Source organism: Aulonocara stuartgranti (genome assembly GCF_965226115.1).
Source record: "Aulonocara stuartgranti genome assembly, chromosome: 6".
Lineage (NCBI taxonomy): Eukaryota > Metazoa > Chordata > Actinopteri > Cichliformes > Cichlidae > Aulonocara > Aulonocara stuartgranti.
Window position 1 is genome coordinate 13,942,893 of NC_138944.1, and position 15,770 is coordinate 13,958,662.

The window sequence follows — 15,770 nt, forward strand, 5'->3', positions numbered from 1 at the left end:
ACAGTACCACCCTCACGACCAACACTCTTACAGCGTGCTACATGAATATTTGCTGTGCCGCTGCTGCTGTATCCCTCTGAGGGATGTGTGTGCTGTGGAGCAGATCAGCGCACATCAGACCTTGCTTTAGTGGTCTGTTTTTGAAAGCATTTCTTGGTACTGTATGTGCCTGTGCTGTGGATGGTTTCATTCACTGAGGATATTAATGAGCAGCCCTGGGGTTTACATGAGCATCCTACGGTGCAATATAAACAGCACCTTTCACGTGATCACAATGAATTGTGAGCTAAATTCAGTATTGAAATGCTCTATGACTGTAGAGGCATGTGAGAAAATGCAGTTATATGAAAACCTTGAATATGTGAATTCTTTGGTATCCCTATAACAAATCCTGATCCCGATAATTTAGCATTGTTTCAACGCCACAGCCTACCTGAGTATCGTTGTTGACCATGTCCATCTCTTTAAGACCACAGTGTAATCATTTGCTGATGGCTGCTTACAGCAGAGTGATGCACAATGTCACAAAGTTCAAATCATCTCAAACTGGTTTGACACTGTACAGTCACCAACCCTCATTCCAACAGAGCACCTCTGAGATGTGGTGATATGAGAAATTCACATCATGGATGTGCAGCCAATAAGCAACTGTGTGATGCTGTCACGTCTCCATGAACCAAAATGTCAGAGTAATGTCTCACAAAGGCGTTTCTGAAGGAAAAAAGGAGTCAAAACAGCAAAAACAACGTATACCTAATAAAGTGTCTGGCTTCTTTCACCTGCTTTAACTCTGTTGCCAGGAGGATATGAATAAATTGTGAGATTATGATGTAATTAAGAGCAACCCTATTGAAAAATTGCAATGTAATGTAGTGTATATGGAGCATAATGTAGAAAACAGCTGCACGAGAAACTGTTTTACTCCTAATGCTAAACCTAAAAGCTAATATAGAATTCTTATAACATTTTTATTGCAGTTAAATAAATAAATCGACAGACCTAAACTGCTGTCTGGACGTTTTCAGGCTGCCACCTTGTCTGCAGCATCCTCACATATTCATGCTCGCTGCGTTTGTCTCATCTGCTGCATCTTTCTCGGTTTCTCTTTTTCACCTTCTTCTTCCCCCCCTGACTTTTTTCTCACGTCTCACTCACTTTTCCAACCATGGATGAAATGATTGTGTGAAACTACTAATAGCTCTTTTTCTGAAAAACACTAGTTTGGGGTGTTCGGTAATTGGCCGAGGGTTTAAATTGGAATTAGAGATGCCAAAGCATGTGGCCGGATGACACCTCTATCATGAGTCAGGGTTGCTATTTCAATCCTCCAACTTTTTGAAGAATAGCCACAAAAATATCTAAACAACAAACTTTTCCTCTGTGAACCCCCTAGACTGGATTTTAAATCAAACAAGTTGTAAGTGATGTGCAGTTTTTCCAACTTTGATTCAAGGGGTTTAACAAAGAACTGCATTAACTGAATTACAGCTATTTTTATACACAGAACTTAACTATATGCGCCTGTTACGATCTGACAAAGATTTTTTTTGTAAATAAATGTATTTACCTCATGAAAATATGGAAAATCTAAGTGTTGTTCATATGTATGGTTTATAGTAAATGAATAATGTATCTTACATTAAATTCTCCCTGCCTTTGTTGAAATGTCACATACTGACACATTACAACAGAATATCACCTCAGAGACTGAAAACTGGGTCTTCTTTAATGATTCAATGTATAATAAAACATTCTGACACCAACTGCTTTGCACTCCAGAGACGCGTCAGCAGAAAAGTAGACACCCTTTTCCTCCTGATGCCACACCGCACTGGGAGACGACTACAGCACACAGGAAAACAGCCTGTGTCAGGCAACTCCGTAGCCTCAAATACTCTCCTGAAATGGACCCATTGTGAAGTCAATGTTTTTTTGATTCTTTCCTTTTATGTCAAGTTACAGTTTGTTTTGTCTGTCTGATCCTTCGCCTCTCTTCCTTGCTATCTCTTCTTCTCCGTGTCAAAGTCACTGAGGTGTAAAGTCACATCAGTGTGAGCATTCCTGCCAGATGGGAGCGACCGATGACTGCCTATATAGGTCAGAGTAAACAGAGCCAGCAATAAATGTGTTCCTGAACATATGAGCGTGTGTGTGTGTGTGTGTGTGTGTGTGTGTGTGTGTGTGTGTGTCTGGGCAAGCTGCAGGATAGCAGTAAAAGTAAGGCATCCTGTCACCTGTGTACTGTTAACCAGGGACCCACTTCCACAAAGAAATAAACTTCCAGACTGGTGGGTTGTATTTGAGCTCCTGTGTGTGAGAAAGTGTGAAAACACTTCTGATCTCACAGTTGTCTCAAGCATATACAAAACTGCACTAACACAGCAACAAAGTTATACAATCACAATATGTAATGCTGTATGGATAGCTGACATAACCACTATGAGGGACTCCCCTTTGGGAATCCTCTGTCAAGAATTTAAAATGTGTCACACAAGAGAGGCTTCCATATCATTAATAAACATATAATGAACTTTATAAATCCCATATTATGCTTTTTCTGTTTTTCCTTCCCCTTCAGCTATTTCTTTGTCAAGGCTGCACCAAAAGAAATTCTTCAGTCACATCCTCTCAGAAAACACTGACGCTGAAACGGAGCCCTGACTTTTTGTTCCATTACTCACCTACGTCACTATTTAACATATCGGTATAATGGCAACCAGTGGCCAAGCTGGGATAACATCGAATACAACAAGGAGTTTCCACACCTAAATCCAGATGCACCAGGCTGCATTGCAGTCCATTCCTTCTTCAGTTAGAGCTGCTTCCATTAATGCCATCCCTGTCAGCTCAATTATTTTCTGTAAAATGGTAATAAAATGTGATAAAACTTGATGAACGCTCTAATTGTCTCGGTGTCCTTCATCTGAAATGACCAACAGGTGTTTTCTCAACCAGTGTCATGTCCACATTTAACACCCTCTCTTTCTCTTCTCTATTGTGTGTACATTGTTTTTTTCCTTTTTCAGAATAAAAGACTTCACTGAATTTGACTTCGTTCCAAACAGATCAGTCGCACCACACCCGCTGAAAAGCCTGACATCACAAATCACTACAAAACTCATTAGACAAATCTTTGAACAGCTTTTGGGGGACAACAAATGAACAGAATGCCCCGTGGGTGTTACTTCAGGTCCGGCAAAAGCAGATTCTGTAGGAATGCAGGAACACAGAAAAGGCCAGTGTATTTATTTGTAGTGGATTCTTCTATCAGAAACACTTTAAGGAACACCTCGTCTCACTTTACCTTGTAAATGTCACCACTGTGAATCTAAGTCTCTTTAAGGTCACTCTCCAGCTAGCTACAGTGCTTTGGAGTGGGTGGATACACAGTGCAAATGTTTAACTGTTAAGACTATTAAGACTCAAATGGTTGGGTTTCTTAAGCTTAATAAAAACAATATATGCATACAGATGCATAACTATGTGTTGATGCCCTATTTAACCTGTGAACACATCATGTGTGACTGTCATCAACATGACTGTGTGATAGTCATGTGAGTGTAATCAAAAAAATAAAAAGTGTTTGAAAATATGTGTACTGCATGCGGTGCTATGGAAACAGTAGCTACTCCGGCCCCATACTGCGTCATCCCTGGCTGGTGCATTAGTGTCAGTCTGACTCGAGCGATCACAGCGTGTTCAGCCTGGCATCGTGGGTGGAATTAACCTCTCAGTCTATCAGAGAGGCTTTTTAGAGAGAATCGATAATCCAGCCCATCATTAAATAGAAGCCAGCTAACTGATAATGGTCAGAGAATTGGAAAAACTTAGTGCGTATGAACTTCTACAATTTGCACTGGTTGCATTAAATGAATCAGAGGAATTATTCTTTTTATGCTAAAAAGGGCTTACTTGCATTTGCTTTGAATGCAATGTGTTAAAAAATACAATAACAGCAATTATTAACAAAAAAATGTAAATACATATTTAAGAATGATTAAATTCAGCATTAATTAATGAATGACTAATGCACCCGTTTGCTGTCTTTTTTTTTATATCTTTGTTAATAATAAGACTTTTTCAATTTTGCAGCATATATTATGTACACTGGATATATGCTGCATTTTTTCTGTTTGTTTCACCTGTTTTAAGAATAAAATAGTATTTAAATGAGTAACACATCTTTTAAGTGATAATAGTAGAACTTAATAATCCTAAATTGGATCAAACACACAAATAACAGTAAAATCAGCTGGTTATGAGCAGGACGTTCCTTCATGCTACAAGGGAAAGATGTAGGGAAGACATAAATGCTGCTCCTACCTATCTGGGGGGCACAAATACTTTCCAACCAAAAAACAAAAGATGTAGCTAATCAGCTACAACCATCCCCAGAGCTGGATCTTTTTGTATACACAACTGCATGGCAGTTTCACACAGAACTAACCTCTCCAGCACATTTCACTCAAAAAAATCATCTATTTTACAGCCTTAATCATTAAAGGATATTTCAGATTTAGCAATGGATGAGCCTCAACCTGTTATGCATGTCTCGTTCTAACCCTACCCATAAAAGAGGGAGAAGCACATTAACAATTTCTTCTAATTTCATTTATGAATCAAAATTTGAGTCATCCCAAAGTGAGCAAAAGGAAAATAGGTGTTAGCCTATTCACCACACCTGGCTTAACTCTTTCCCCCATAAACATTTGTCGACCTCCCCAGTACCCTTAAAGATGATCTAAAATAAGTAAACATGTGGTTTGACCATTCTTAGAATGCTTTCAAGGATAACTGCACAGGCAGAGACCACCCTCACTAACTTCTGATGCACACCCAGTCATTTTGTTCTATAAGTGGGCCTGAAATATAACAGAAACTGCTAAGTTCATAAAAGAACTTCAAAGATTACTAGCAGGCTTTCAGTGGGTAAAGACTGAATGTAGCTTGAACTTCAATGCTATCAAACCAAAGTAAATGAAAACCAAAAACTTTCCCAGTAGTGTGTCTGAGCCATCTTGTACAGAAACCAGCCTGTATAGTTTTCCAAGAAGGAGAAGTCATTTCCTTTTTAAGTTTGGTTGGAGCCAATAATTAAGACCTGAAAAGAAGCAGCAAGTAGGCCCAACAACCAATCCTAAGGTAGGATCCAGTCTAACTGCTAAACAGCTGATGAGCTGCAAAGTCAAAGAGCTGTCAGAAACAACAGAAAAGGAAACACTTAAAATCTAACAACATTAGCAGTGTGTGTGAGTGCGCTGCTGGGTAACTGGATGCATATATGGGCTCATAGAGTCTACTGGTATGTTTTATTGAGAGTTTGACTTGTTAACCACAGAACCTGCTGCCACATAGTGTCTTTTTCCTTTTTGTGTATTTAGACAATGCCATTTCTTCCCAATTCTGTGTTCTTGAGGTACCAGTGTGGAAGTTTTCATTCCTGTGTCTGACTATTTTTTAAGGTAACAAGGTATTCAAGAAACGGGCTTCTAGTTTTTCATGGAAACACTCACACCTTACAGGCTTTGCTTACTGTTCATTTCATAGCATATTTTATCCCAAACAATTTGTTTATTTCAGCTTCCAGTTTTATTCAGTTTGAGACAAATATAAGCAGGTTTATATCTAGACTAAGGAGTACACAAAGGAGCAGTGCACACACACACACACACACACACACACACACACACACACACACACACACACACACACACACACACACCAGAGGTGTGGACTCGAGTCACATGACTTGGACTCGAGTCAGACTCGAGTCATTAATTTTATGACTTTAGACTTGACTTGAAAAAATGTTCTAAGACTTGTGACTTGACTTGGACTTTTACACCAATGACTTGGGACTTGAATTGGACTTGAACCGGTTTACTTGAAAAGACTTGATATTTTACCCCAAATATAAAATTTAACATGCATATTATATAGAGATTGAAAATGTGACGTCATTCACGGGTAGAACCGCAAATGATTCTGGGAACTCGTGGCAAGCGGTAGTAGCGCACGCAGGCTTTCAATTGAAATCAGTCACACAGCGATAAAAAGAAACACAAAAATGGCAAGAAGCTGTTGTATTATTAACTGCAATAGCCGGTCGCATGACAGCCACGGGAAGCCGACGGGTAAAGAGATCGGTTGTTATCGGATTACGTCGTTGAAGAGAAATTGTTCAAGCCATGTTTCCGAAGTAACAAAGAGGCGACTGGATTGCAGCCATTCAAAGACAAAATATAACGTCCCAGAACCCTCCAGCTCACAGGTTAGTCTGCTCCAAGCATTTACATGAAGGTCAGTGTTTTTTAGTAGTTAATACGTCATTTTCATAACATAATTAGTGATATAGGTTACAAGCAAGTCTGGCGCTGAACAGAAATTGTCGCGCTATGCTCCTTTATTTATTGTGCATAAATAGTGAATTGTCCTGACACAATATTGCGTTTCGCTTCTGTTATTATGGTACATTAACAAAAACATATACTTTTATTCACAGGATAAAACAGGTTTTTTGTATCACTAATTGCCCAGTACGATTACAGCATACAATATTATTGTCACTGCTACATTTCTGTGATGGGTACCAGAAATTATTTCCACTGCTAATTAATTACCGTTGAGCTCAAAGGTCCTATTAATAAACAGTTAATGAATGTGTATTTATGACGACAATTTGTGAGACTGGTAAACTTATGATACGTACGATGGTCTTTCGTTCTACACGGTGCATTTCAAGGTCCTGCACCCATCCGTCGGTAAACTGTACCTGGGCTTGTTGCAGTGACCTGAAGTTACTAAACTTCATGAGTGTGTGCACTCACTCCAAGAACCGTATGATTATAAATATGCATATAAATATGCTAAGATGAGATAGCTGACTTCATCTAACTAGCAAATGTTGTCCAGGCTACGTTGGTGATACAGTTTTTTTTAATGTGTATGATATTTTTGTCATGCGATTTTAAAGCTGGTCCTACAACCGCATCCAAGAATGACATGCAGCTTATCTCAGAACTGTCGGTGAAAATTATTCTTGGAGCTAAGTTTAATTGAGCTGCATTTTAAAGAGGTGCAATTTCACAATTTGTGTATATTTTCTACGTTCACTTTTGTCATGTGTTGAGAAAAACACAGATTTAAAATTACATGGTCTAATATTTACATTTAGCATAACTGCAACATTATTTTTTCGTTGTTTTTTTTTTTAAAGACTCGAAAGGACTTGAAATTCAAAGTTTCAGACTTGTGACTTGACTCGGACTTTTACACCAGTGACTTGAGACTCGACTCTGACTTGCCTGACATTACTTGAGACTTGACTTGAGACTTGAGGATAAAGACTTGAGACTTACTTGAGACTTGCAAAACAATGACTTGGTCCCACCTCTGACACACACACACACACATATATGTGTTTTATCAGTAATCAGAAGTTATCTGTAGGTGATTTAACATATCACCCAATCTTAGAAGAAGACATTAAATGTGAAATTTGTAAATATAAATGTAACCAATGCGCCTTACAAATCAAAGAGAATTAAAATATTGAGGTATCCTGGTATGACGACCACAACTGTGATGACAAATGGTAAGGTCAAACTGTCACGTTAAATAAATGTGGCTTTCAATTAAAAGAAATCCAAGAAATGCTTGCTCACAAGAAAACCCCCTGCCTGTATGTTTCGGGTTCAGTTTGGACTCGCCAGCGGACACGCTGGGTGTCGGTCTGACTGGGACACTTACGTCATCAGAGAGAGCTCGTGTATATGCGTTTGTGTGCGTTTGTGTGCGGGCCTATCTTGTCCTGAGGCAGTGACCTTAATCTGGAGCACAAGGGTGACACAGGCTCAGACCAGACAGTGACAGAAATGAATTCATGCAACAGAAAAAGCACACGCGCACACAAGTACACGCTTTACATCTGTGGCTGTACTCACTTCTGGAGCTATGTAGTCTGGAGTGCCACAGAAGGTCCTCGTGCTGACTCCTTCTGTCATGTTCTCTTTACACATGCCAAAGTCAGCAATCTTAATGTGTCCCTCAGAGTCCAGCATCACGTTGTCCAACTTCAGATCCCTGAGGAAGCAGGCGGGAATTCAAAACATACCTTCAGATGCTGACTCTTCCATTAGTGGTTGTCTTTTATGATAGAGTTATAAAAGACATTTACTACATCACAAAGGATGTTCCTAGCTTAAAAGCAACCTAGGTATGTATACCGTGTAAACCTTTTAATACTCACCTGTAAATGATTCCTTTACAGTGCAGGAAGAAGAGACCAACAGCGATCTCTGCTGCATAGAACCTGCAATGACAACATTCACATATTTACAACTGCTTAAAACCGAGCCTTCAACCTCAGAACAAACAGTTCCAATACAGCATGTCTGTATTATTGTTGCAGCTTATGCTTTACTGTTATTAGACACTAATGTGATCATAATACAAAAGGGGATAAAACCTAAAGGCTTAATGTAAATTCTCAAATATAATTTTGACTGTAACCACAGATTCATTTTACAGCCGAATCATAGAAACACACAGATAAACTGATATGTCTTACACTGCCTGAGGTTCCTTGAACTTGCCCACTTGCTGGATATGGTACATAAGGTCTCCACCATTCACATACTCCATGACAAAGTACAGGCGGTCCTGTGGTCATGCAGAGAGGAAAAAGGTGAAAGAAGAGTTATGAGTGTGTGAGAAATCAAGAAAAAATAATAATAGGTTCTACGTAAAAAACTGTCGAATTTCAAAATATGTTTACATTTCTATTCGTGGTAAAACCTCAAATCAGAGAAATACAGTCTTGACGTCTTGCCTACCCCCGCTGTCTAAGTTGTTCCATCTTTCCTGCTACTCTTTCCATGACAAGGTGACCCAAATAGCCCACAGCAAAGCGCTTCATGGAAAATGAAAACACTCAACACAGACATCTGTCAGGAAATATTCTCTTTGTGTTCTACTGCTGGTCCCTTACTGCCCGTGACAAGTTTGGCCTGACCCCAGTCCACATGTGTTTGATGGTCTCTTACGAACAAAACAATAACAACAGACCCATGGAGACAGCGCAGCTGAACCTTCCACCAGGTCTGACACCAAATGTCACCACTCTTGGCAAAGCGGGCTTTACCCTGGACTGTGTGTGCTGTGACCCTCACTGTACTGCAATGACAGCGCCTTCAGCAAAATGCACATTATAGCTTCTCGACCTCTCTGCGCCTCTGATATAAAAAGCCTCCTTGTTTTCACTCAGTAAAGGGTTTGACTTCAGTGGATCCGATGTTGAGAGCGTGCTGTCTTAGCAGAACACTGTGTGGAACTCATGCATTTAAGCTAATTATGTTTTAAAAAGACAGCTGCTGTGCAGATTTATGAAACTGGGCAAAAAATGAAGTAAATCTGTTTTTATCATTTATTTTATCTCTGGTTATTTAATGTGTAAAATAAATAACGTAATAGCAATAACAATTAGAATAAGAAGTAGTCCTTTTTTGTGATGCAGGTATGATTTTCTTTAACAGAAATATCTTGAGGATCACAGAAAACTCAATCGGGCCATTTCACGATTGGTGTCACTATTTTTATTTTTATTAACCTGAATGTATTTTAGGGAAACAGTCAAATCAAATGAAACATTATCTAAGTGTAAAGATTTTCGGTTTAAAAAACAACTCAAACACTGATCAGTTTCAAGAAAATGGACATATTTAAAACATTTGGACTATTTCCCAAATTTAAAACATTCACATAAAGAAAATGTTCGAGTACGGGCATCGCAGGAAAAGGTCTGCACAGCAAATGTGAAACTAGACAAAGAGGTCACAAAAGTGTAGGAGTAAGTGTGTTTTTGTTATTCTCTGTACGCGAATGGGTGTGCGAGTATGTGTATTCATGAATATGCTATGAGTGATGCCAAGCTGTGTCTCTTCCTATTTCCTCTGCCTTGCCTGCCAGTTCAGCTCTAATCAGCTGCTATAGTTTAGCCCGGCCTCTCTCAGAGTCTGGATGCTGGTAGACGTTCATTTGCAATTTACAGATTTAACAAAGAGACATTCAGATTAAGGAAGCCATCGACTTCTTTTGCATATGGACTATAATAGATTTGCAGAGTTTATGCAAGTTCACAACACTACTTACTGAAAACATTTTACAATTTCTTTAGATCATTACATTTACTGAGTACAAAAAAGAGATATTAAGGGTATCAAAGATAACTTTGGTACCCTTTGTAACAAAGCCTTTTGCTTATTTAAACAGAGAGAGAGCTCACCCTTTAATTGGGGTTACTTTGTTCCCCTTTCACTTTTTTTTTAATTGGACTTGTCATAAACGTCCTTTGCTGCCTTCTCCAGCACTTTATGACTAAGCTGTTTAGCTAAAAGCCGCTTGCTGAATTAATTTGACCTGACTTGACCTCGAGTGAGTTATCCTGGTACATCCAGAAGCCTTTTACCTACCACTGTCTGGAAGCACGAGTGGAGGTATGTGAGGAAGGGCGGTTTGTCCTGCTGGGCCAGGACTCTCTTCTCCACCATGGTACATTCAACATCATCATCCTGGATTACCACATCCTTCTTCAGAATCTTTATAGCATACAGCTCCTCAGTGGTCTTCATCTCTGCTAGCATCACCTTTGCAGAGACAGAAGGTGGCCAAGTAAAAATCATTTCCATGTAGAGTACAATGCACTTTGTTCTTCCAACTTTGGATATCGCGCACCTTGCCAAAGCTTCCCTTCCCCAACACAGCTAGGAAATTGAAGTCGATGAGTTTGACCTGGTTCAGGCTGTTTGATGGGAGCTGGCTGGAGTGGCTGTCATCAGTCTCAGTGATCACCTTCTTAGTGGGACCAAGTTTGGCTTTCTACACTCGGAGTAGAAAAAAATAAAGTGTCTGAAGGTTAAATGGTTATAAGAAAAGCATATAACCTAAAGCGGCTGCAATGTGCAATTCAGAAAAGACAATGATCGTGGATACCTAAAATGTTAACCTTGATAAAATGCATAAAACTTGTTTTTAAGCAAATAAAAAAATGGCAGAACATATTCAAGCTTCTTTATTGTGGATTTTTCTCACAGAGAAGACAACATATTCACACGTTTTTGCCAATTTTTTAAATTTATGTCTACAACCACTAAAACCATTTTCATACTGATGAATATTCAATATGTGTCAATTCATTTACTAAAATAACACAAAATATCCTTAATTGATTTTTCTGTTTACCTGCTGTATAACTTATACTTGCCATTAGCTCACTATCTGCCAGAATACACTGACTGACAGGCACAATTCAAGATTAATGAGATCAAGCAAAACTGATGTGCCTTTTTGGAGCTCCTATAATACAAAATGACTCGATAAACCCGATTGAGATTTGCAGTTGTCTTCTTGTCCAATAAATTACTCTAGCTATATTAACAAATTGCTATCATTTAAACAAAGTAAAACAGTGCTGGTGGTTGTTGTCAGCATAAAGCGAGAAAGCTGAAATGTTGGATTTGGAAAAAAAACAAAAAAACCCAAAAAAATCATGCAAGCATTGTTTGTCACATCTGCTTTTGCTGTGAGAATCAGTTAATCATAAACATCATTGATTAAATTCAATAGCAAAGCTAATGCATGACACTGCTGTTATCAACAATGATCATTTTCTATTGTTTCATTTACAGTAGTGTGTAAAAGTCTCAAGTTATCCCTCATGTTCTTTTTCCTTTTGCTTCAGAGGAGCCTTAATTTTCTTGTGATTTTTTATGGTCTTGGGCAATAGTTCTTCAGGCTTTCTGAGGGTCTTTCAAAGTTTTTTAAGTTCTTTGGAAGAGAAGTCAATCTTAAGGTTGGGAAATAGGAAGATGGTTGGAGGACGGTCTTGTTAAAACTGATGGAATTACGAATGCAGAAAGTACTGTTAGAGTTTGACTCACCATCTGGCAACAGCTTCATTTTTTAATAAAGCAATGATCCTAAACACACTGCCAAAGCAGTAAAAGACAAACCTGGATAGAAATGCATACAATAATGGTATACTATTAGTTATGGATTAGTCTCCCCAGAGCCCAGACCTCAGCACTACTGCAGCAGTGTGGGATCATCTTGACAGATAGCAAAACAAAAGAACATCCAACATCCAAAGAAGGGCTTTGAATGTCCGTCGAGAAGCCTGGAGAACTATTCCTGAAGACGACTTATAGAAATTACATAAACAAAGTTTGCACAAGAGTGTTCAGGCTGTGTTGAAGCATAAAGGCAGTCATAGCAAAAACTGACTCTGTGTTGCTTTTTATATTCATGTATTATCCATGTTTCAATAAATCCCTGCATCTATTTCCCATGTTTCTTGCAAAATATATAGAAATGAAGATTGACTTGAGCTTTTCACACAGTACTGTAACATATTTTAACCAGACATAGCATCCACAAAGCTAAGCATAGAAATTTTATTTTAAGTATTAAATCATTAAGATCAGTGATCAAAGTAAAACCTAAAAAAACAGCATTTAAAATCTCTACATTGAAATCAGACCTTAAAACGCTCGATTTCTACGTGGCTGCTGTTGCACCGAAGGAAAGGATGCCACCACGTGGCTTCAACATTCACATGCATGTCCAGTGTAAAATATATCTCTAATTCTGACCTGTAAAAATACAAAAACATTCTCGTCTTTGCACCTCTTCATGCCAAGTCATGCTCAATCTTTCAGCAGTGCAAATGCTTCAAGACACTACAGTGCACTATGCTGAAAAATACACTACTGTGGCAGTCTGAACACTAAAAACAATCTGACGAAGCGTCCCGCTTCATATCTTTCTCTAAGCAGATCTACACAAAACACACCTCACACCGGCTTCATATTCACTCTTAGCCAAGGCAAAAATCATGCTCTCCCCAACATCCTAGTTATTACCTAAATCTTCATGCTGCACAAAGAAGTTTGTTTTCTTCTGCTACAGGAGATAAATCTTCTTTTATTTTTCCCAGTGAAGCATAAGAATATACTATATACATGAAACAGGAAGACCAACTTGTGTGGGGCTGAAAGGTTTCCAGGCCATTACAATATTGTTCCTCTTAAAAAACAGGAAAACAGGAAGAACTTAGTGTTATCCCACACCATAGATACCTGATAAATTCACCCATTTATCTCTATAACATTCAAGTAAAATACACTGAATATTAAAATACTTTCTAGCAGTGCTGAGCAGCTGCAGTTTGGTTAATGAAAGCTACCGTTGCCTGCTCTTAAACTAGGAGAGCAGTAAGAAAGCTGAGCAGACCGCACCAGATCACAGCACACCTGTAAGCTTTAGCCACAGAAACAAGCCTGGCCGGGCCAAGCAAGCAGCAGCCTTACTTCCTTCCTTCCTTTTAGACGCACCTGATCAGAGTCTTCCACAACTGCTTGGTCCTGAAACCACAGGGAAAAGGGAGCCAAAAGGTCTAACTCACTTAGTACACTTGTGTACAGGCGCACACCACAACAGCTGACTTGTATGAACAGGTAGTTGAGGGCCAATAGTGAGGCTCGTACACGCAGACAAACACAGAGAATATGAATGAAGATACAGCATTCATAATATGACACTAAATCGTGTGGTCGAGCCTTTCGATCAGCAAACTTAGTCCACGGGGCTCCAGTTAGAGTTTACAGACATGTACAAGTTCAAAATTGCAGCTTCACAGAAAGAAACCAGCGAGAGCAGTCAAAATAATTACCTGATCTCTATTATATTTCTGATAAAGCAGTCACCCCCAGAGGTGACTTCATGAATTATGTTTTAAAAACAACTTTTGATTTAACCATGGAGACTAAAAAAACGTTAAGGTGAGAGGGATAAGTGCTTATACACACACACAGACACACATAAAAGAGCAGGAACAATTACCCGCCATGTACTCAGGTCAATGCTGACATCTAGTGTTTGCATCTGGTTTATTTCTCTATTCATACAGTATATCAAATATGCAATATTTCCATCCATGTAGTTATGCCTTAGACTGAAGTTTATCTAGGTTTACACTGAGATGTTTGCAGGTTCAAGAAGCAGACGCTTACAGACAAATGTTCAGCTGTGAGATGAGAAAAGAAACTAGCTACGGGTTATACTTCAGTTGACATCGACATAAGCACACAACATGAAGCGTACACAGACAAGACGGGCGCACAACACAAAGACGCACATGCAGACACATGTATAGCTATGAACTGTAAGCAGTAAATCAGGATTTACTAACAATCCTTTGTCAAACTCTGAGAAAATGCGAGCCGTGAAAACGAGGAAGAGCTGTACTTTCACAAAAATGGGGAGTTACTAAATATCCATCGGGCTTATTTCATTCATTTATAAAATTATCATTTTTTGATTTGAATTTTTTTTTTTATCCAAGCCAAAATGTACAAATTGTTAGTAAACTGGATCAATTTGTAGTAGCGCGGCACCACATACAAATGATCAGAGACGAGGAGAAGTGGAGGAACATGTCACCACAGCAAGACGAGACAAAAGAGGAGAAGGAGAGGAGAGAAGGGTCGAGGAGCGGAGAGGGCTACCTTTAGATTAAAATTAATTTGGCAGTCCTGAGAGCAGGGGCAAGACGTGGAGAAAGGAAGAGAGAAACTCTTGCATTAAATATGACACTGTGACATAGGGTGAAGAAGCATTTGTACAGTGTAAGTCTCACCAAGCACACAGGAGGGAGCAGGAAGCTAAGGGAAAAAAGGGAGAGAACCACAGAGGGGTTTATGAAGAGGGGAGAGAAGGGAGAGGAGTTCTCAGGCCATAAAAAAACTAAAAAAAAACATTCATTAAAGTCAAGTGGATGAAACATTACATCTACAGATGCCAGACAATTACTTCGGAGCTCCATGAGAGAGATATGATGACTGCACTGGGCTTCTCTTAAAGGCAATTTAAACGATGTGAAAAACTAGAACAATGTTGAAAATACCTGTTCCGTTTATGCACTGCACATTTGCACAGTACACTACTGTAGCTTCTGTGTGTGAGAGAAAAATCACCACATTTTCGTGTCACGCACTGTGAGGAACATGCTCGCTACTGGTCTTTGTTCCTGTTATCGAGACAAACGCAACACAACTGCACTGTCACCCTCTGACTTCAGGCCAAATTTGTTTTCTTCACCTCTTTTCTCTCTTTTTTTTTATCATCATCACCTTTTTTCTCATTGCCTGGATATATTTCAGAATGTATTTCTGTTACTGTGTCGTTACACAGGGCAGCTTCTCCTTTAATGTAATGAACGCATTTTGTAAAGCTGCAAAAAGTTGAACAGGAAATGATTTTTATGGCAAAGCTTACTTTAATATGGAAAATGTGTTTCTAAGTGTTTCCATATACTTAAAAATATGCACACATATATAAAACTCCAGACAATGATCGAGCTTCATATTGAATCCAGATTAACGAGCATGAGGTTTGTTTGCTTTTTTCGGTCAGCTAAGAATTGGCTGTCAGTCCCAGCCCAACTTTCTATTCTTTCTCATTCTATCCACCCCCTTTATTCTCAACCATGTGTCGCAGAAAGGTCGTGGAAAGTAACCTTAAACACATCTTCTAGAGACCTGGGCTTTCATTGCACACTGTGACACAGAATACCAGGTGAAATAATTCACTCCAAGAAGGCCAGACGCACACAGGTTCGAACAAGAAGAACATGAAATTGTATCAAATAACATCTTTTTTTAACACAATGTGTGCTTAAACATTACTGCAAAGTAGGAGGAGCTGATTATTCTCCT

The 15,770-nt window shown here is 39.0% G+C and overlaps 1 protein-coding gene across 3 annotated transcripts in view; it reads right to left on the bottom strand.

The window, feature by feature from the left end:
• prkcaa (protein kinase C, alpha, a) overlaps positions 1-15,770 on the bottom strand; it is a 144,001-nt gene that overhangs the window by 29,794 nt on the left and 98,437 nt on the right. For all 3 annotated transcript variants that reach the window (XM_082536417.1, XM_082536416.1, XM_082536418.1), the window contains 5 exons: positions 10,732-10,875; positions 10,470-10,643; positions 8,570-8,661; positions 8,249-8,311; positions 7,944-8,082 (listed from right to left, as the gene is read on the bottom strand). In XM_082536417.1, the coding sequence (XP_082392543.1) occupies positions 7,944-8,082; positions 8,249-8,311; positions 8,570-8,661; positions 10,470-10,643; positions 10,732-10,875 (612 nt within the window). The remainder of the gene's footprint in view (positions 1-7,943; positions 8,083-8,248; positions 8,312-8,569; positions 8,662-10,469; positions 10,644-10,731; positions 10,876-15,770) is intronic.